This window comes from Xiphias gladius, chromosome 9, assembly GCF_016859285.1.
Source record: "Xiphias gladius isolate SHS-SW01 ecotype Sanya breed wild chromosome 9, ASM1685928v1, whole genome shotgun sequence".
In the NCBI taxonomy this organism is placed as follows: domain Eukaryota; kingdom Metazoa; phylum Chordata; class Actinopteri; order Istiophoriformes; family Xiphiidae; genus Xiphias; species Xiphias gladius.
The window spans coordinates 5,551,970-5,573,601 of record NC_053408.1 but is presented as its reverse complement, the minus strand read 5'-3'; the positions used below and the strand labels follow the sequence as shown (position 1 = coordinate 5,573,601).

The window sequence follows — 21,632 nt, the reverse complement described above, 5'->3', positions numbered from 1 at the left end:
ACACTGCTGTCCTCGTAGGACTCCTTTTATCATGCTGAGTGCCAAAGGCCCGGAGAAGGTGGGCAGGGGTTGTTATGACAAGTAATAAAGATAAAGTGGTGAAAGACCCATCTCTTGTGATGACGGTGCACAGGTCGCAATAATGGCGTGCCAGCCGGTGTACAGTTGCATAGACATTGACAAAAAATATTGTCACTGTATTTCTGGACATCTGTCGTAACTGGTGGATTTGATGTCGCCTAATGGATTTCTCTCTCCACTGATTGTTCAATACTTCACGCGACTTTAAACAAATTCTTCTTAGAATTTTGCTTAACTGAGAGATGCACTGTCGTATAAACATAAACTCTGCAAGGAATGTGCATAATATTTGAAAGTCGGTTCCTTTGCCTGTGCAGACGACTAGATTTCACTCTAAGGTCGCATTCTTACGAAACATTTTGTTTTCATCCCGTCCGTTGTATGAATAGTCAGTCATTCTGACGGACCTATGGGAAACTCAGATCGATTAGATACAGTACACCTACAGCTGCTCTTATCTGATAAGGCAATTAAGATAAATAATACACTGTGGACAGGTCATCCTTGACTATACGCGCACTGTCCAGGTTTATGACTTTACAACAGTACAGCTGAGCAATATCAATGAGTTTGGGCATTTCGGGTCCGATAAGCCTGAGCTGGTGTCCTTGGGGATGCACTGGAGACTTTTTCAAAGACATAAGAGATCAGCACATTTCCCTGTGCAAATCATTAAAGTAACACTGGAGGCAACGGCCAGCTACATCCCCAATGTATTTCTTCTGAAAGAGGATGATAAAGCTAAATCCAAAGTCTTGTGATCTGTGTAATAACACAGTTCTGTCACTATCATCTCATGTAATCCGTGCATGGACGTTGCACTCCAGGTAAACACAAGTTCAGTTGACTTTGATCTATAGATTTAATCTGCGGCCTCAGATAACATGAACCACAACAAAGTGACAAGCTGTCATGTCGGAGCCAGCGAGTATGAAATTCAGCCAAACATGGAACTGGAAGAACTTAAAACTGGGCGAACTGAAAAAAATGTTTGGCTTCATCTACTGTGGCAGGAAAAGCACAGGTGTAACTGATATATATGCTGTATATAATTGTAATAATGGCTCTGTTCCTTTAAAGGTGTGTCCTCGGCTGGGTCCTGGTAATCCTGCATGAGATACAGCCCTTAGTAATGTTATTGGTTACATCTGCGTTTATCAGGCCGTAATAGCCACCGTGACAGAGGTGTATTGAAGTTTCTTGGTTTTCAGTTTCCTGAATAAATAATAGATATAATTATAAGAGATTATTAGATACAATTATCTAGTTTTATCAGTCAATGTTTAAGAAGTATATTATATTTTGCGTGTCTGTAGAATGTCAGAGACACGGACATCAGATTACCGCACTCTGATGTGTAATCTGTACTCACCGGCTCCAGTGCTGCAACGTCCTTTGCCCTTTGACTGAAGCAGGAAGCTCAAAGTTTAGGCCTCCGTGCTAAGCCAAGCTAAAACTTCGGCTTAGAGGCGGAAGACTGACATGTCACCATGGTCCCCTAAATGATAAGTGGCCACAAGTAGGTCACTATACACTTGGAAAGAGGTTAAGTTGTACAAAGGTGACGATATGTGCCGCCTAAGGTAATTGGACTGAAAAGTTTGATGCAGCATGAATTGCCATTTGTGTCTGTTTGTAGGTTATTACAGTCAAAAAGCCGCGTTCGTGCCGATAGTTGCGTTGCGAGTGTTGAACAAATGATGTGTTTTTTGTTGTTGCCAAGATTGAAAATGACACTAATTGGATGGAGAGCTCGGAATGGAAGCCGGGATTGAAGCCGCGGGAATAAGCTTAAAGACTTGGATACAGGACGCAGCACTGTGTCATCAGGCCCGTGTGACCGACTGTGCCGCAGCAAAGAAATCCTATTAAGAATTAGACTAAGCAGTAGCTGTACGACTCCTCTGACTTTGCCCTGCTTTGTGCGGGGACACAGGTGAGTGTCGTGTTGACTTGCGCTGATGTGCAGTCAAACGTTTGACGTCCAAAAATATGCAGTTGACCCTACTTATTATTAACCAGCATAATGAAATGACATGCAAATGCAATAGGAGTGCAGTAAAAGTGAGATCTACTAAAGTATATCAATAATCGGAGTAGCCAGGTCAGGTCAAAGCTTTGCACAGCTATTTGCATTTAATTACAAATTGACAAACATTTTCATATCAACAGATACATACAGTAGTCCAGTGATGGAAAAGGGGTCTCTCTCCTGGTAGCGGTACCATTACAGATCTTAGTTTTTCTTTCTACTGTACATTTTATCCACAAGAATTCTACAGGAATATTACAGCGATGTAACCAGCTCGGATAAAAAACAGCGTGACGTTTCCCGGGATGTATGTGTGCTATGTTATTATGCAGCCTCCCTTGTCTCCCTTGTAGGGGTTCTTCTCGTCTGGAACGCCCTTGATCAGCGGGTCATTTGGTAGCAGTTCTTCAACAAACGCGATCGTGTCTGCACAGTTTGCACCCACCTGTGGTTCAGAGGAAAGTGGAAGACAAATGTGAGCAATCTGTTACGGGCGATGGAAACGTTCAAACTTGCGTGCTTAAAAGTTAAATGAGCTTTTATCTCCCCTGATTGTTTTCCACTGCGTTGTAATACAAAAGGTATCTTAAATTAAAGATAATACTGGACAGGTTATTCACAATTGATGAAAAAAAAAATATGAAATTCTTTTAAAAAGAGAGGGAGGTTGTTTACTTACTGGTGTCCTAGGTGTGTTAACTTCCTTCTTCAACTGTTCCAGCTCCATTTTCAAGATTTCCTTATCTGACATATCCCGAGCCATCCTGGCTGTAAGAAAAGATCAAGGTCCTTGTTTTGACAGATGTGAAATATCACAGCAAATGCCTACAAATGTGGTCTTGTGAAAGTGCTATCACTAAATCTTTCAGTGTCAAAAACACACAAGTCCAGCAGAGACAGTCATAAATCTTTACCTGTTGAATGGCAGGATCCCCGACAAACTGAGAAATGTGTTGGCTCCTAGGAGCTCATCGACTGTACGCCTTCCTGTAGTCCCGTCGCTTCTTCACACTGACTGATCCGTGCCGTCCCACTGCTCTTCATCCCAGCTGATCCCTGGCTGCTGGCCTTTGGTAGAGGTCGGCACAGGATTGGGCCTGATGTCACCAATCCCCCGTGATGGGATTAAACAATCAGGTGCCATAACCCCTGCACAGGAAGGAGGAAGGGGAGCGTACACAGATCCTTATAGACCTGCAGAAAACATGGGGGAGAAAGTGAAATAGAAATAGTAGGTGTGTGAACATCGTATCATCTGTTACTGACCGGAAACTGTTGGTGCACATCTAAAAATACAAGATAGTGGGATCACTTTTATCTATTCATTGCTTCTCAGCTGCTTTCCTCCCTCTGCATCATGAGCAGAGGGAGGAAGCCAAGTCTTCATCACTGATTTGGTTATGTACTTTAATTTTTTTTTTCAATCAGGTGCTCTGAGTCTTCCAGCGTCATTCTAATCAACAAATTTTATACACAAAGTATGAAACAGCCGCTTGTAATGCAGGACTGATGCTCATGTTTTTGTGGATAAATTGATTGCGTTTTTGGCTCCTTACTGACACTGCTTCATTCCCGTTTATAATTTTTTGGTAAAGTTTCAACAACTGCATAGATACATTTTGTATTCCTTTTAGCAAATGAGCTATTTTTTAATTGATACTGAGTGTGTTAGTGTGTTTCTTTCAGTGCAATTAGAGGCTTTTTTTTTTTTTTTTGTCTCTGAAACAGACCGAACCGAAAACTCACAGTTTCATTAAAAGCCACGATAACGTAGCTCAGTCTGGAACAAAGAACTTTCACCACCCTGACTGATGTTTTTACAGGTTTTATAAAACCAGTTCCACTATTCGGAGCCTATCACCTCCACCTGATATTTCATCTGAGACACGACAAGCCACTGATCCTTAACTAAACCCTCACACTAAGCCTTTTTCAGGATCTGGGTTAGTCTCATCTAGTCAAGATTAACCTCATACACGTCACTGTGGATTAACAGCAGCATGGAGGTGCCACCGATAACCACGAAGGCCTGGTGTGTCACTTAGCACCTGATGAAAAAAAAACACTTTCATTGTCAGACTAACTGATGCACTAAATTTGTCTTTTTTCATGTTGCTTAAGGTATTTCGATTCACATTAGAGCTGAAATAATAAGTTTTTAGTTAGTGGATGGACAAGAAATCAGTCAACAATCATTTTGAGAACTGATTAATTTATTATCAAGCAAAAAAGGATTCAACATTCTCCGGCCACTGTTCCAGCCCCAGAAACGTTTGTATGATGTAAGTATGTATGAAATTGCCGTAAACTGAATATCTCTGGGTTCTGGACAGTTGGTCGGACAAAACAAGCAGTGTGAGTATGTCTCCTTGGGATCTGAAAACTTGTTCTGGGCTGGGCTGTAGCTGCCACTGAGGACAGCCCGTTGTGTTATTTTAGGCACTTTAGGGTTTAACAAACTGTCGACTTTACAATCTATAATTACACAAAAATGTACACGAATTATAAAATCAAGTTGATTAATTATAAAACTAAAAAAAAATGAATTAACAATTCATATTTATAATTATTATAGGGAATTTTAGAATTTAAATTCTTAATTTTTTTTTTTTAGTAAGATAAGATTTTTAGTTCTTTACCAGAATATTTATTATGACATTGTGGTGAAGGCTTTGAAAAAAGATAGGTTGTCATGTATAGAGATACAAATTTTTGGTAGGTATGTTTTTTTTATAATTAAATTAATGTAGAAATAGATTAGGAAAACGTGTGGTGCCTGATCAAAATTTCTTAGGATTAACTAGGGGGCTTTTGAGTCAGAATTTCTAACCTCCTGGCTGTGGACGTGTAATAATAAGTATTAATAATAATAAATAAGTATTAACAACGGTTCTCGTCAGTTCCGACGGTTTTTTGTAACAAAAGAGAGCCGCTAGACCTCTACTGAGGTCAAGTAGCAGCCACAGACACAGTTTCCTCTAATGACCTCTAACATTGTCTGTGATTATCTGTTTTGTCCTGTAGATGGCGATGTCGTTTTGGTGTTTTTTTTTTCTTTCCTCTTTTGTCCAGCCCACTTCGACCTGTCAACCAATGGGAGGACGCCTTTGCCCTGAAACAGAACGTCTTTTCAAAGTAAGAGCTCCGGAGTAATAGTTTGCGATAAAGGCCACTTCCTCGTCAGCATGTACAGAGATGTGTGCTTTTATTTCGATACGTAGGTATTTTGGCCGGATGTCCATTCATCGTCTGGTGTACGGTCGGCAGATAAGTGAACACTGAGCAGCAGCCATGGCAGCCCCTACTAGGAAGCAGATCTTAAAGTTTCTCAGCCAGTTTGGAGCGTTTATTTTGACCCGGTTTGGGTTTTGGAACTGCTTCAGTATGTTGATGCTGTTTGCTGAGCGAGCAGACTCAAAAAGGTAAAAGCGGTGAGCGAGTGGAGCACTTTGAAGGAGCTAATGTTAGCCATTGAGCTAACTGCAATTTAACTCAACTCAACTCTGCAGCAAACTTGTACAAATAGATCTCATTTTCAAAGTAGTTGTGAAAACAGTCCGTAGCTGGACAGAATTTGTGAGCTTGAAGACCTTTTCGTACACCGTAAGCCTGCCAGCTAGCTAATCGGGGTTGCATTTCAGCAAGTTGACCAGTCCTCAGGCGGAGGGCTGCAGCCATATGGAGTTGTTTAGATTAAAAGAGCAGGTTATATTTTGCCCGCTCTGTAATTTTCTGTCGGAACAGCGGACAGTCTGTAATTTCCCTTGTCTGATCGTAGTTTTAATCTCTAATGTACGATGGGCGTGTATTGTTCTAGTCCGCGGTGGTTTGGTCTTACGTAGACAGCGGCAACCCCTCGGAATTATCCTGAAACCACGGCAGCTGTAAGGAAAATGTGTGCAGCGTCTGTCACACCCGTCCGGCCCCCTGTGCCGGGTTAAAGTGGGTTAAAGGGTAAGGTGCGAGAATGGTTTAGTCGGTGTTGTGCTGAAAGGTTCGACTTAGTTTCTAAACAAACGGATAACACGCCTATTTGAATTCATGTTGGTTATGGCCTACAGCATCGTTATTAATCAGTATTAAAACTTACCAGTAGTTTATCGTCATTGCTGCAGAAGCAGTGCATTCCAGTGCAAGATACAGCTTGCGTTCCTGCAACAATACACAATAATATAGACATACTCACATAAAGTATGGTACAAACAAAATATAACAAATGAGTAAAAGTGAAGCAGTTGCCCTGTAAAGTCAGTTGATTTGACACTCTTTTCATTGTCATCTCCAGGAAGCCCGACATCCATGTACCGTACCTGTACGTGGACATGGGGGCGGCGGTGCTCTGTGCCAGCTTCATGTCATTTGGGGTGAAGAGGAGGTGGTTTGCAATGGCTGCTGCCGTACAACTGGCCATCAGCACTTACGCGTCGTACGTTGGGGAACAGGTGTACTACGGGGACTGGCTTAAAGTGAGTCACCGTCTGTGGTGCACAGTAAGGACGCGGCAGTGCTGCTGTTGAGTTGCCTGTGTGCTTCTGAACATAGAGCATCAGTCGTCTACACCAGACTTCCCTTTTGATTATGGCCATTGTTTTCTAATACCGTATCAGGTTTATATTGTAGGTAGGCTTTTCCTCCGGTTTGTCTGATTGTAAAGTAGCCATCTCCTTTCATAGGCTGTTTTTGAAAAAGCACTTGTCTCACCTCTGGTTTGGTTTTTTCGTATGCAATGAAGCATTGTTTCCAGTGCAGCCTTTCGCACTACTTCCCTCACCTCCTGAACTCTGACGGAGGTCAAATTGCCACAGAACCAGATATGTATCACATATCGGAAAACATATGAATTGGCCCGGAGCCTGTGTTGAAATGTGACCCAACAGCTTGAACTGTGTTGCCCTGCAGGTACGAATGTATTCCAGAGCGCTGGCTGTTGTTGGAGGCTTTCTGGTTCTGGCCAGCGGGGCGGGGGAGGCGTATAGACAGAAACCTCGCAGCAGATCCCTGCAGTCTACTGGACAGGTTTTCCTGGGAGTCTATCTTATCTGCGTGGTAAGACCCATGCCTTAATTCTTACAAAGTACATTTTGTTAAAAGAGCATTGCCAGAGACCTTACGTTGCAACGATAATGATAATTGATTAAGTGTTTAAGGCATTTTTCTAGCAAACACTCTCTGGTTTCTTCTTATTAACTATGACGATTTGTTGTATTTTCCTGTTATATAATTGCAAATGGAATATCTTTGTGTTTTGAACTGTTGGTCAGACAAAACCAGACATTTAAAGACGTCACCTTGAACTCTAAGAAACTTTGATGGAACATTTTTCAGTGTTTCCAGACATTTTACAGACTGAACAATTAATCCGTAAATTTAGTTTTAGCTCAGTTTATTTATTTTTATTCATTTGCACAAGTATCAAGGGCTGCAACTAAAAAATGTTTTTGTTATAAATTAATCTTTAATTCTCAATTAGCAAATTGTTTTGTGTACAAAATGTCACAAAACAGTGAAAGCTGCCCATTATAGTTTCCTAGTGCCATCAATGACATCTTCAAATGTCTTCTGTCTGACAACCAGTCTTAAACCCGAAAATATTCAATTTACAATGATGTAAAGCGGCAACAAGCGGCACATCCTCACATTTGAGAAGCTGGAACCAGTCAGATTCTGGCATTTTTGCTACATAAAAAGACTAAAGCGATCGATTATCAAAATAGTTGTAGATTAATTTTTCTATCGATCGACTAATTGATTAATAGACTAATCGTTATAGCTCTGCGAGTTACTAGACACAAAAACATATTACATTGAAGGGGTAGAAGGATTATGTTGGTGAGATTAACAGCTAAACTTTAAAAAAAAAAAAAAAACATCTCACCGAAAAATACATTAAGCACTAACATCTAAAAATCAATGAAGTTGAATAGTCAAATATAAATAAAACACACAAAAAATAATCATCAAAGTAAGGAAATAGTTCAAACATCTCTCTGGTTCCACCTTATTTAAAAGGAAGGATTTCAGATTTCCTCTCTTCTGTATCACTATAATCTGAATATTCTTAAACTTTGGACTGTTGGTCAGAAAAAAAAAAACATGTAAAGACTATGATGGATCATTTTCTGTACTTTTAACATTTTATAAACTTAACTATTAATTAATTTAGCTTTAGTTTAATTTAGTTTTTTAGTAAATTAATAATCAAGAAAACAACTCTCAGATTAACTGATAATGAAAATAATTGTTTTAACAAGCGAAGTTAAAGATTTTTTTAATTTTGACATATTCACAGTATCTCACTAAGATTATTTTGTGTGCGTAGCTTTGTGTGATCACTACGTGAAAAAGAGCTACTTGAAATCAATTCATACAGTCCAGATAATAATCACTTATATGAATGAGAATAAGATCTTATGCACTGTTTTTGTTTGTGTCGACTAAGTCCCACGTCTACCTTTAAAGTCGGGGAGTTAAAACAAAGCCTGTTCTCAGTTATTTTAAATATTGCGGTACCACTCTCCTCCCACTAGGTATACTCCCTCCAACACAGCAAAGAGGACAGGCTGGCCTACCTGAACCACATCGTTGGGGGAGAGATCACTCTGATGCTGCTGGAGGTGCTGTTCGGGGTGCTGGCCCTGGCCTTCCTCTCTGGCTGCTACATCCGCCTGGCCGCTCAGATCCTGGCCACCGTCCTTCCCCTGGTGATCCTGCTCATCGACGGCAACCTGGGCTACTGGCACCACGCTCGCAAGGTGGAGTTCTGGAATCAGATGAAGCTGATAGGACACAACGTGGGCATCTTTGGCGCTGTGCTGATCCTAGCTACTGACGGCTGAACCCCTTCGGGCTCTCACAGACAACCTTCATGAACCGAGATGTCCGCGCAGGATGGGATTGTTGGCCTTCACTGTTCGTCACTGCCCGACCTTGTACTCAAAGCTGCTGTGGCTCAGTGACCTCTCGGAATTCAAACTCTCCAGGCTGAGATGGTTGGATGTAAGCTACGTCGATTGTCTTTGCCTCGCAGGTGGTAACTTTGCTTTTGCAAGAGAAAGAAAAACCCGAGCTTCCTTTCTTTTTTGCAGTTTAATAATTTATTCGGATTCATGTTTACTTTTTATCTCTGTTATGCTCTGAAATGTGACATTTATAGCTACAGGGAAAACACCTTTTACTCCAAAAATGATAGTCTTAAACCGTTTGATAATGTTTTACAGTATATGATTTAAATATTTTACAAATAAAGGGAAACTGTAATTAACTTCTGTGGTATTGCTTATGAAATGGGATGGCTACAGTTCCGACCATTTGGTAATAAACACTATACACTTTTTGTTGCATTGCTTTTATCTGGTGCAGATTACCATGCAGATCACATTAATGTATATACGTTTTCATTCATGCACAGCTTTTTTTTTTTTTTTTTAATCTTGTGTAGAAACTGTTCACGTTTATACGAAATAAAAATGTCGTGACATGATGTGGTGCTCAAGACGCTCAAAGATCTTTGTCTAAGTTGGGAGTATTTTCATCATTAAAACTGAGTTGCTTTATCACACTCAGTGGTGACAACTTTGGTCATTTTCATACCTATGAGCAGCTCGGTTGCTAGTTTATCGAGCACGACCAGCTAGAACTAACGCAGTTTAACCCAACAGTCCCGCTGTGAATCCTTCCCTCCGTGGAGGTTGGGACTGTTTCAGGGAGGCGTCGACTCATCTTTCTGGTCGTTTTGGAGGCTGCAGGTTTTTCTGCTGCCGTGGGGGTGGGAATTGCGTTGCATCATTACGGCGAGGTGTTCCTGTCGTTTAGCCTGCCCTCACCGACATGAATGGGGAGGGGGAAAAAAAACAAACACCAGCACCACACGCGTCCTCCAAACGCACCTCTTTACAACAGTTTGGACAAAAAAAACCCCACTAAACCCAAAGTAGGATTCGTGTTTTTAGCTAGGCGTACCGGATGAACTGGCGACTGGCTGGAGGTTTGCCACCGGGGGAGACGCTCCACCTTTGAGCTTTCAGAATTTCCGGTGAGGCTGAAAAAACGATCACCGAGTTGGTTCACCGGGCTCGGTGCGTGAATTTTTGGCCCGAATGAGCTCATTTATGCAACTGTTAGACTTCGGCTATTAGGCTGTTTCAGTGAAGTAAAGTGAATAACTTATCCCCTTCACTTTGTCTCCGTCCGGTGTCTTAAAGGGGTATTCTGCACTCTTTTTATCTTTCTTCTCGCTCCCTCTTGCTGTAACGGCTGCCATACAAAATGTAGTAGAACATGGAGGATTATAGCAAATACAAAAAGCAGCTTTAAAGGAGATTTAGATATAGAACGAAACGTGATGTTGTGCGGTCGACTACGGGCTACGATGCTAACGGCATCGGACACCTGGCCGCGAGTGAAGCGCATCATTTTTCTCGTCCCCGTGACTCCGCGTCGCGCGCAGTCGCTTTGTTCTCGCGGCTCCGCTCCGCCTGGACCAGGCTGCCACTCGCGGCGAGCGTCACAGTGACGGCTATGACGAGCCCCGACGCGGATCTCTCCGCCGCGCACAGCCGGCTGTCCAGCGAGGGGAGCGCGAGCGTGGCAGACGATGTCTCCGCGGTCCTCCGCGCGCAGACGTCGAGCGCGGCGGATCTTGCTGAAGGGGCGCGGCAGCTCGCGGCCACGGGTCCGGGGGTTAAGGGACATGTGAAGGTGGGCGCTGGCGGTCTGGAGCTGCAGTAGGGTCTTGGACCTGACGTGCCGCAGCCGGTTGCCCCGAAGACCCCGCAGAGTGAGCCTCTGCAAAGGAGCCAGAGCTTCGGCCTCGATCCCCGACATATTGTTGTGGCTGAGCAGCAGCACCTCCAGGCTTCGCTGCCTGCTGAGCAGGGCCGTCCTCAAGCACGCTCAGCCCGTTTCCCTCCAGGCTGAGGAGGCTCGGTCGAGACAAGCCGCTGAAAACCCCCGACATCCATCACTTGGATGCGGTTGTAGCTAAAAGGTTCAGTTTCCTCAGGTTTTCAAACTCCCGCAGGGGAGCGGGGCCCGGGCGATGCGGTGGGTTGTGGTCCAGCCGGAGCTCCAGGAGGGAGGACAGACTCCGAGAGAAGTCCCGAGGGATCCAACGCAGCCGGTTGAAACTCAAGTCCAGCGTCTCCGGAGAATGAAGTGGTGACAGAGACTGAAATATGCAGAGAAAGGACAGAGATTTAGCGTCTCTCTGACCAGCAGATTTAAAGTAGACGGTTGGAAACAGTGGTGGGACGTAACTCAGCACATTTACTCCAAAACAGTACTTGTGTACCATTCAGAGGAACTTGTACTTGAGAATTCCTGTTATATGCTTCTTATACTTCTGCTCCAATACATTTCAGGGGCCAATATTCTACTTTTTATTCCACTACATTTATTACACAGAGGAGCTCAGACAGTAAATTAGTTATTAGCTTACAAAAAAGAAAAAAAAATTTGCCAATTTTGATCTTTCAGGCAAAAAATGCCAAACGTTTTGCTTGTTTTAGCTTCTCAGTTGTGATGGTTTACCGCTTTTCACTGTTTTATATCTTTGTAATTTGAAATTAAAAAAACAAAACAAAACTGTTTTCTGACATTTTATTGACTAAACATTAAATCAATTTATTGAAAAAATATTCAAAAGATTAATCAGTACTGAACATAATCTTTAGCTGCAGGCCACAGCTTTACTTGGTAGTTACTTTGTATATTAAATTTTACAAAGTTCAACTTAATTATAAATATAAAATATATAATTGTTTTTTACCGATTAAACTAATAGTAAATAAACTATAGGTATAAATTAGTTCCACTTCCACAAGCTGCAAAAGTAAATGCTGCTCACACACTAATAAAATAATAATGTAACACTTACATGGGCAATCTTTTGAACATTTTTTGCATGAGTAGTTTTACTTTTTCAGCTCACAGTACCTCAGTATTTTATACTGTGGTATTAAGGATCTGAATACTTTTTCCACTGCTGGTCTAAAACAATGTAGAACAAGCACGATAAAATTAAATTCATAGTTCAACTATTTTGGTACCTGTGGCTGCAGAGTTTGGATGCTGTTGTTGGACATCAGGAGGATGTTGATTAACCACAGCCCCATGAAGGATCTGGCACGCACCACTGTCATCTTGTTCCCGGTCAGGTCCAGCTGCCGGGTGCCATGGGGGACACTGGGAGGGACCCGGTCCAGCCCACGGGACCCGCAGTCCACCAGGTGGGAGGATTCGTAGCACAGGCAGGAGCTGGGACACAGCTTGGAGCTCAAGGCCGTGTTCAGAAGAAGAGGAAGCAGAGGCGTCACGCCGAGCTTTGTGCAGCAGCTGGCGAACATCTTTCGTTTACTTCAAAGTCTGCTCACTCCTGCTAAAAGGCCCGGTTACCCTCCATATATATTTCCCTTTAGAGCAATACATGCGAAAAGCAAGAGAACCTGTTTCAGTGGAGTGATACTGATTTCATTTCAGTAAATTCTCAGTCTGAGCAGACACTGAGTATTCCTGATTAGAGAGGGATTACGGGCTTAAACAGATAATCACAAAACATTACCATATCTGGGAAAGGAAACCTGGTCTGTTTTGGACGCTTTCCAAAAATAAGGATTTACATCTGCTCCTGCATATGGATAAGTGCAGCTTTTTTTTTTTCTTTAATGAGAGTAGTTACTTTAGCCTGGTATTTCAGCATCACATTACATAAGATTATATGAATTTTACCGAATTTTTCTAACTAAATCATTATGATGAAGATGACACTGGTCTTAATTAGTGGTTAAATAATGCAGGAGCCCGTTCCAATGTAATTACTATGACCTCAAATTTAAATCAGAGTATCCTTTGTAAATTCAAAGTGAATTCAACGGCTTCAGTACCCAGAATGTCAAAACCCCAGGATGTTTTCCAAAACTATTATCTGTGCTGCACTGTCGGCCACTGGGGAAAATAATGTTTTAATCATTTTCTAAGCAAAATTATCTGGTAAAAGCCTCTAAAATGTGATTAGTTGGGGGTTTTGTGTTGTTGGTTGGACAAACCCAGACATTTAAGTGTGTCAACTTGTGCTTTGGGAAGCCGGGATCAGCATTTTCACTTTTTTCTCACCAAACAATTCATAAATTAGTGAAGAATAAAATCTGCAGATTAACCATAATGAAAATAACTTAGTTATTTGATAATCTATCAAATAACTAACTTACTTGATTAAATAACCCCACCCCAAGATTATCCCACGATTTATCCGTGAACAATCATCGACCATCAAAACACACCAGCCTACCTGAAATTTAGCTGTATTTCCACCCAAAAGCACAGAAATCACCGCTCTTCTGGAAGTACTTTCCACACTAGTCCAGCTCTATTAGCAGTATTCATTTAACTTTATAAACTACATATTTTAATCCAGAATTTTAAAACATTTCCTGTCAAGTGCCCTTTGTCGCCCGGAGGACAGCAGCGAATGTGGTCAGGCAGCTTTGCAGAAACCAGAGGCTTAAGACATTTAAATTATTAACTTGTAACAGTGATGGCGTCAGTTCCCTGTAAATAAATGACTGCATCGCAATAAGGCTCCCGAACAATCTTTGAAAAGTAACCTGAGCTTCCCCCATGAAAACCCGATCTGGACGTGCTCCGTCACCCTGAGTTCAGGACAACAGCGGTCGTCGCGTTTTCGAGCAAACCACAAATCTGCCAGTGACCCAGGCCAAGTTGAACACGTCCCGCTGCTGATAAAACATGTTCAATTATTCCTATCATCTCAGGGTTGGAACCAAGAAAGTGTTTACATAATCTGTCGAATTAAATCATTAATCACAAGCCCTTCAAAAAGTTGTTGAAAATTACAGTATTACAGTCAGAATTTTTGTTACTTTTATTTTAGAAAATGTCCTTTAAAGTGTGGCGTTTCAAGTCACATTTTGTTTAAAATACAGAAAATACAGACAGTAGAACATGGATACAGCAAAAAAAGGAAACAATGACAGAAAATAAAGCTAACAAGCCTTTCTGACTGCTCTAGTTTTCTCTTTTTGAAATGGAACTGAAGGCAAAGGAAGAAGGGCGGAAAAAAGAAAATGCTTCAGGGACAGGAGGGGAGGAGTGGGGGCAGAATGAGACAAGTTAGTTAAGGAAACTATGGTTGCTTTATGGTTCATGTTTAAATTATTCTTTATAAAGTCTAATTTAAGATTTAATCTTTCCTCTCTTTTTTGTCTTTTTCATTTAATGGTATTTTGATCTTCTGGATCCAGGGCCCTCAGCGCTCCTCCTTGTGGTCTCAGACTGAGGACAAGGAATGCCGACTTAGTCTGGCAGTGGGAACAAAACCACCTACGTCGCCTTCCCCGGCCGACCCACACTGCCAACTCAAGAAGATAAAGTGGAGTCCTTCTGTGTTTGCTGTGCTTGTGAACGTTGCATGGACTTCTGACTTTCCACGTCTCTAAAATGTTTCTCAACCTGCAGGAGTAAAACGACAACCTTTATGGACAATCTCGACATCAATTCTGGGAAAGATCCAACCATCTGTATCTAAACAAGAACCCCTTGAGCTCTAATATACCACCCAGGGCTGCTGAATCTCATGTCACTGTGCACAGAGTAACACAAGATAAGAGTAAAGCAGGTTATAAAGTTTTACAAATCTTGCCTTGTCTCAAATCACAATAATATACATAAAATACAGTTATTCTGATGATCCATTTATTATCGGGGCTACGTTGCGTAGAAATCAGCAAATGCATAAATAAACAGAGCTGCAACTATTAGTCGATCACTCGCTTAGTTGATTGACAGAAAATTAATCAACAATTTTGATAATCAAATAATTGTTTTAGTCTTCTCTAAAACAATTATTTGCTGGTTTCAGCCTCTTAAATGTGAGAACTGTTGCTTTTATTTCTCATACATGATAGTTAACTGAATAGTTTTGGATGTTTGGGCTGTTCAGACAAAACAGGACATTAAGAACACACCACCTTGATTAATGGATATTGAAAATAATAATCAGTTATGTAGTATTAGTATCACATCTTGCCTCTCTATGACGGCCAGCGTTACCGTTTTGAGCAACTAGAAACACAGTTGCCATCCAATGTGGTGAGATGAAAAAATGCAAATATAACCATATTTTCTCTGTTTTGGGGTTCCATCCATACTAAGCCAATCATTTCCACCCCTGAGAAAAAACAAAACAAAAACAAAAAACTGCTCAACGGAGTGGGCAAATTTAAAAGGACAGTATCGCATTGGGTGTCAAAAGGCCCTGCACACTCACACAGATGTTTTCAATCACCTTCCCGGATTAGACCTCCTTTTAGGGGTTATGATGGGAATTACGTGATATCGCCAAACTCTTTGTACTAATGGTTGTGTTCCACTTGGCCGCGCTGGTGTGCAACTTGTTACGAAACAGCGAGGGCGGGGAACTCCCTTAAATGGAGTGAAGGTGGCAGATGTGACAGTGATTCTCCATCAGCTGAGTCAAACAGTAGCAGATGCTGTGATTAACTTCAATTGAACCTTCCCATCGCTTTTAAGCGTTGGCAGGGAGACTACAGTACCTTTTTCTATTTCTATATTTAACCACTTGTTGTAGTGGCTAAATGCACTTGCAGATACACTTAAATCAAGGGGGGGAAAAAAAATTAATTCAGCAAACAAATCCAAAAGCTATACAGTTAGTCAAATAATGTACAGATATAAATGTACTTACTATTTTGCGTACATGACTTAAAGCGCTTCCCTCTTTGCCTTTGCAGTTCTCAACCTGGTAAGGCGGTGAGATTACGACGTCGTCCATCACAATAATGTTCTTCTCCTGCCATTTACAGTCTTTGATGCTGCAAAGAAAAGTTAACATAATCTTATCTGCAGCTGAAAAGATGGTCGTGAAGCAATCAATGTAACAGTGGCTGGAAGGGTTTGATATCGGCTTTCCCTTTCATCTCAGCTGCACAATTTCCACCACTTTGTAATGACTGGTCCATGTCCAAACACGGTATCCGCTGACTATTTCTAGGATAAATATACTGGATAGATGAATATGAGCAGAGGGCAAAGTAAAGCACTCAGGATATTTGTCATGTGGGGTATAACTGCTTCAAAGAGAAACTAGATATAACAACAGACAGGTTTCATATTACCTGTGGTCATTGGGAAAAAGGAACAATGATAAAAATTAATTCAATGCTGATTCCAAAAGTCTTTGGATGTGTTTAATCTTCAACACATTTTGAAGGGACACAATAAGATTTTACATGACCCTGAAATATCTGACTGATTAAACTGAAAATCTATGCAGGTAGCATGGTGATGGCATTTCTAAAAGAAATAATATTCATTAAATCATGTTGCATCTGTCCCATAAAGTAGGAAAAGAGCCACACAGGTGTCCAATGACGGTCTGATACTTGGCTAAAAGAGGGTCGGATCAGATACCTTAGACTAACATCGGATCCCGTCAAATACATCACATAACGTTACATGAATTTCACACAAGGCTACTTTAATTTTTACAGGCAGCGACAGAGGACACGCAGAAAATTATGCATCATTTTTTTGTCGTCTCAAGCTCAAAAACTAACCGGCTAGTGAACTCAACATAAGCTTCGTTTTCCTGTGACAGTGAAGTTATTCAGTTATCACAAGAAAATATTTGGCAGTTTCATCGAGATCATGTAATAAAAACAAGATCTGTGATCACTGAAAAACAGTTTTAGGTCTCTTGGGCATTGCTTTCTTTACACGTTGATTAAAACTGGTCTGGAACCAGCTCCTTTCAGTGAAAACCTGACACCTGCCTAAACAGGCTGTTGTTAGGTTGTAACAGCATTAATTCTGTTTGTTAAATTGTGCGTTGAGTATGTTTTTCTAGCCGGACTGATACAGCTCTAGACAAAGCAAGTCAATAGTCTTGTCACATCTCGATGATGTGTGGACTGCAATTTTGTCTCTGGGTTTGTCAGGAGTAAAGGAGAGGTTTGGGACTTGTGTCAAGTCAGGCTTCAAAATAAGCCTAGGTTGTATGTGGGGAAAAGTAATGAAGGGAATGGGTTTTTACACTGAATATTGTTTGTACCCTGTCTGCATTCCCCCAATCCCCCAATAAAATATTTTTTTTGGGGTCTAAATTCACTTTTTTTTAAAGATCAGCAGTCTGTCTCTGCAGAGCTGTTGGTTCTGTTTTAACAGATTTGACCACATGTTTTATCCTGAATTTTTGTTGAGACTTTCACTTTCAGTCTTGGGCTGACATGACACTGGTACAGTAGCTGAGGTAGAGGGCTTCACAAACTCACTCAGTTCTTACTCACAAAGACCAGCAGACCTGAGTCAGGCCGGGTCCACATTGTATTTGGTTTCACTGGGTACGGTCTCTCTCTATTGCAGTGGGACTTGCCATCACTTCTAATTGTTTTTGGAGGCAAGTGGAGAGGGTAAACTATGAATGGTGGGTAAGAACAACACGCATAGCTGCTCTTTGGGCCGACTACATTTTGATCATGTCTAAATGTTCTTGGGTCTATTCTGAACTGTTTGAATGTCCTCGGGTCCCTTTCAGAAATTAAATTTGCGTGTGTCAGGTTCAGGAAGGTTTTCCATGGGTTGTTTCGGATCGGACAGTGAAGCGCTTTAAGGTGTGGTAAGCAAATAACAGATGGCATGAAATACTTGGAATATCAGCATCATCTGATCTTCAACGACATACCCAGTGTTTATACTGTCTGAAACTATGTATTGCTGCTTCTGATCTTCACTGTAGAAGACTTTGCTTTGGCTTAGCGACTGCTCGCTTGACCCTACTGACCTGATCAGCCACTGAGTAACATGACGCAGTTCTTACGTTTTGTGAATAGTCTGGAATAGCTGTTGGCCCTCCACAGAAACCCCAGCACTGATTGCATAGGCTTGGGACAGCTTGTCCTCCTTTTCTGTCCGTGCTCGATTGGCAAGCTGTGAAGAGTTGAACAGAACAAAAGGCATTCTTAACATCGAACATCATTGGTTTTGACAGCTTTCAACTCGCAGCAGCTTCTCACTTTTAACCGCAATAGGAACAAGTCAGGACAGTTTCGGTCCTCTGTTGTCTTGTGGTTAAGGGCTCAAGGAGTTATTGCTCACAATTTTTTTCTCTAGAAATGGATTTCATTACTTGATCTTTATCAAATCAAAATCCCTGAATTAACCCGAGCAAGTAATCACAGGGCTTAATTTACACACACACACACACGATTTACTGTATGTTACCAATGCAAAGGATACATCTATAACGTGTCTGTTGCTGTTGGTGTGTCCCAGTTCAGGGGCAGGATCCTTACAAGTCAATATTTCCAGCCTCGTCACAGGCTGACAAGGCCAGTCTAATTTCACAGGTTCCTCAAAATGCAGCCTCATCTGGCCCATATTTTAGGAGAATATAGTGACCAGCATATCCCTCTGAAGCCTCATTGTACCAGAAGCCACTGAGGATGGTCAATTGTTTTTTTGGAGCATTCACGTGACCCTCAACAAAGGAAATATAACATCATTGTATTTACCAGGTATCTGCATTTGCATAGTCGTCAGTCACTAGTAAATACAATAGTTGAACTGGACCAATGAAAAACATTGCAAGATGTAAACCTATCCTATAGACTTATGAGTTGCCCATCATTTGTTGAGGTGATAAATCACAACCCCCACCGCTGCTGGCTGTTTGAGAAAAACTGCCAGGTGACAGACTTGTAATTTTTTTTTTTTTTAAACTTTAAAGCTGATGAGGATCACCTTAATGCACCATTACTTTTGTCATCTGTGAAGTTAGACCTCATTTTGAGAAGAGACTCAGGCTCAACCCTGGCCTTTGATCCTATGAAGGACCAGCCCACATCTTTCGGAAATCCAGGCTCTGAATTGGGTCACAGCTCAAACTAAACGACAAGCTTCCAGTTACATTTGTTTTCAGGTTCAACCTCAGATTCATTTGTAGTATTAAAAAAAACTTTTGATTTATTCAGGGACTCAAATTTATCATTCCCATCACACTCATTATCAACAGACGTAAAGCACAGAAACAAAGTGGACGGACTCACCTTGCTAACATTCAGTGATGCTAGTGGGGGTGGAGTCTCAGTGCGGTCATTTATTATGTCCACATCAGAAACATAGGCTAAGTTGATCAGGATGACGTCGTTGAGGTTTGGCTTACCACTGGAGGAAGCACATTCTTTGGAAGAACTCAAGTCAAGGCAACTTCATGACAGTGCATCACAAAACTCATTACCTATCGAAATCTGACCCCCGATGAACCTGAACGCCATTAGTTGGACTGCACAGAGACGCTTATGATACAGAGAACTGCGGCTGACTGACACAGACAGTGAAAGGTAGTGCCAGTTACAGCATGCAATGACCAAAGGCAATGCTGCCACCTATAGTGACCATGGTGAATGAATGAAGGCTTGTTAGAAATGTGCTAAATTATGTACAGCTTATGCACACACACACACACACACACACAGAGCACTAAAGCAAATGTCCACTTTCTGTGATACTGACTGGCTTTCTTTGCTTAAAAGTCCACCAAATCAAATGGCATTTGAGTAAATTTCCTGATGGCAGCCTTCCCTTGGCATAGATCTCAATAAATCCTGGCGTATTAATGTAGTGCCTGATGGATCAATTACACTGATCCAAGAGTTCTTGATCTTTAATTGCCCTGGTTTCCTGTTGAGTAAAGCCCTTCTTCATTTTCCTAGGATGAAACTTTTGGGTGAACAATCAGCAAGACTCTGAACTCATATACAGAAATGTATGCAAAAAAAGTAACAGGAAAATGTTGTTCATCTTAACATAAAGCTCTGGTTTTTCTGACACCCGGACAGTCAAAGCCTCGACCTCACTCACCCTGTCAGTAATACAGACGCGGCTCGTCAGATTTGTTTTTGCAATGCAGGTGCACAGCAGGCTTTTGCCATATTTTAATACCATTTTGTGACATATTGAGGACATCAACTCTCTGACTGCTCTTTAATTTTTTGGTAACTTGTTCCAGGGAAAAAAAAAAAAAGAAAAAAAAAAAAGACAAGGTAGGATTTGACCTGTTATGAGGGTGATGGCATGCCCTTAAAGTTTGACCTAAGTGTAAAAATAAACTGCTCAAATTCTCAATGTCAAGTGTAATATAACGTACAAATTTGTCTCATCGCAGTTTCACTTTGAGCTAAATATCGTAAGACTAAAGCATCATGTAAATGTGCAAGCTTTTCTAGAGCATTGGCCGGCTTATTAAAAACTAAAGCTGCCCGTGAAGTTAAACAGCTTTCAAGATAAGCTAAACTGTCAAACGGTTCAAACACTCGTGCAAACTGTCAAACCACCACACTATATATTTACTTCATTCGTTTGGTGCCTCGCACCACATCGTGGCTACTTCATTTTAAGATTTAAGTCAGTGTACGTCGTGAGGTGGCCCAGCATGCCACCTAAATGATGTTCTTAACACACTCACCCCGTAAATGGGTGTAGACATGGTCACCAGCGAGCTGGCGTCAGTTATAATGAACTCATGATGCCTGTGGCACCTGAATCGTGTGGAAATGAAAGTGCTAATTCACTGCACGATCGCACAGTAATTACAATATCACCGCATTCATATTGATACGTGGGAAAGAGCTCAGTTGATGAGCTTGTGAATGCTAATACCGTTAAATTAGCGAGTAGCGGCGGTGTGTGGCTGACCGAACCTTAGCATGTTAGCCGGGCTAACAGCAGCTTGATTGTAGCGTGGAAGGTTCATAGTGTCCATTCACACCCAGCTTTTGGAAATGAACGTTAGCGTCTCCAAGTAATGGCATCACAAACTATGAGAGGTAAATCTGTGTACACAAGCCACAGCGAGAACCGCCGAATGTCAGCTAGCTTGCTAACTAGCAACGGTTTGTGCCTGTTGAGAGCACACAGCCATGATGCCTTACAGGATCCGTTGCCAGATAGTGATCCATGTTGAGGTCTGGCAATACAATGAGTGGATTCAAAACACATGCACTTCCTAACAGATAACGTGAAGCCATGAAATGACCCGGCAACACTAATAACATCTTCAACAGATAAGAGATGGATGGGAAACTAACCCTCGAATGAAAATATATTAAAACGGTTAGAGATATGTAGCTCAGCTACAACCAATTACGCCTGCGCGGATCACTATTTGACATATTTTCGGTTACCCTACAGGCCCTTGCAGCCAGGCAGGCCAGCTAGCGATCCGCAGCTCGGAACAAACAAAGGATACTCAGAGTTAACATCTTGGACTGGTAGTCAAACGCGACTACTTCTCCTTGCAGACGTTGGCCCAAGCAGGTGAGGCAAGAGACATGGCTCCCGACGCTGAAATACTCCCCCGGTCCAGGAGCCGCCATCTTCTCCGCCAGGAAACCGGAGCGCCTGCCTTACGTAAAACGACGTGATGTCGTAGGGTGACGCAACCTGGGCGTGTCGAAGTACGTCGCGTTGTGGTCGTTTATTCAAACAT

At 41.8% G+C, this 21,632-nt stretch overlaps 4 protein-coding genes across 5 annotated transcripts; 1 reads left to right on the top strand and 3 right to left on the bottom strand.

Moving 5' to 3' along the window:
• Positions 1-2,147: 2,147 nt before the first annotated feature.
• On the bottom strand, positions 2,148-6,244 carry gngt2b (guanine nucleotide binding protein (G protein), gamma transducing activity polypeptide 2b). 2 transcript variants are annotated; one of them, XM_040135974.1, is made up of 4 exons: positions 6,204-6,244; positions 3,028-3,307; positions 2,793-2,881; positions 2,148-2,558 (listed from the first exon to the last, which is right to left on the bottom strand). In XM_040135974.1, the coding sequence occupies exons 3-4, from the start codon at positions 2,874-2,876 to the stop codon at positions 2,430-2,432; spliced, it is 213 nt and encodes a 70-aa protein (XP_039991908.1). In that variant the 5' UTR covers positions 2,877-2,881; positions 3,028-3,307; positions 6,204-6,244; the 3' UTR covers positions 2,148-2,429. The 2 variants fall into 2 exon arrangements, with proteins under 2 accessions (XP_039991908.1, XP_039991909.1); XM_040135975.1 differs by having other exon boundaries at positions 2,793-2,877.
• On the top strand, positions 5,307-9,446 carry tmem101 (transmembrane protein 101). Its single transcript, XM_040135973.1, has 4 exons — positions 5,307-5,535; positions 6,399-6,579; positions 7,013-7,159; positions 8,641-9,446. Exons 1-4 carry the CDS (start codon positions 5,405-5,407, stop codon positions 8,947-8,949), a joined length of 768 nt encoding a protein of 255 aa, XP_039991907.1. The 5' UTR covers positions 5,307-5,404; the 3' UTR covers positions 8,950-9,446.
• A 1,075-nt stretch (positions 9,447-10,521) lies between these two features.
• LOC120794662 (asporin) lies at positions 10,522-12,456 on the bottom strand. Its single transcript, XM_040135906.1, is given in 4 exon segments — positions 10,522-10,693; positions 10,695-10,987; positions 10,989-11,279; positions 12,160-12,456. Coding segments are annotated over 4 exon segments (1,053 nt in total).
• Positions 12,457-13,975: 1,519 nt separating this feature from the next.
• On the bottom strand, positions 13,976-21,587 carry lsm12b (LSM12 homolog b). The gene is made up of 5 exons (XM_040135596.1): positions 21,393-21,587; positions 19,192-19,325; positions 17,964-18,073; positions 15,834-15,960; positions 13,976-14,578 (listed from the first exon to the last, which is right to left on the bottom strand). The coding sequence occupies exons 1-5, from the start codon at positions 21,517-21,519 to the stop codon at positions 14,486-14,488; spliced, it is 591 nt and encodes a 196-aa protein (XP_039991530.1). The 5' UTR covers positions 21,520-21,587; the 3' UTR covers positions 13,976-14,485.
• Positions 21,588-21,632: the final 45 nt, after the last annotated feature.

Bases quoted from the DNA above. Each gene is read 5' to 3' on its own strand.
- gngt2b (XM_040135974.1), bottom strand. From the start codon at position 2,876: ATGGCTCGGGATATGTCAGATAAGGAAATCTTGAAAATGGAGCTGGAA. The intron at 2,559-2,792 runs GTAAGTAAACAA...TCTGAACCACAG, and splicing joins TTAACACACCTAGGACACCA to GTGGGTGCAAACTGTGCAGA.
- tmem101 (XM_040135973.1), top strand. From the start codon at position 5,405: ATGGCAGCCCCTACTAGGAAGCAGATCTTAAAGTTTCTCAGCCAGTTT. The intron at 5,536-6,398 runs GTAAAAGCGGTG...TGTCATCTCCAG, and splicing joins GAGCGAGCAGACTCAAAAAG to GAAGCCCGACATCCATGTAC. The intron at 7,160-8,640 runs GTAAGACCCATG...TCCTCCCACTAG, and splicing joins GAGTCTATCTTATCTGCGTG to GTATACTCCCTCCAACACAG.
- lsm12b (XM_040135596.1), bottom strand. From the start codon at position 21,519: ATGGCGGCTCCTGGACCGGGGGAGTATTTCAGCGTCGGGAGCCATGTC. The intron at 19,326-21,392 runs GTATCCTTTGTT...GTTCTTCCAAAG, and splicing joins GTCCAAGATGTTAACTCTGA to AATGTGCTTCCTCCAGTGGT. The intron at 15,961-17,963 runs GTAAGAACTGCG...TTTTCTTTGCAG, and splicing joins TTCCAGACTATTCACAAAAC to CATCAAAGACTGTAAATGGC.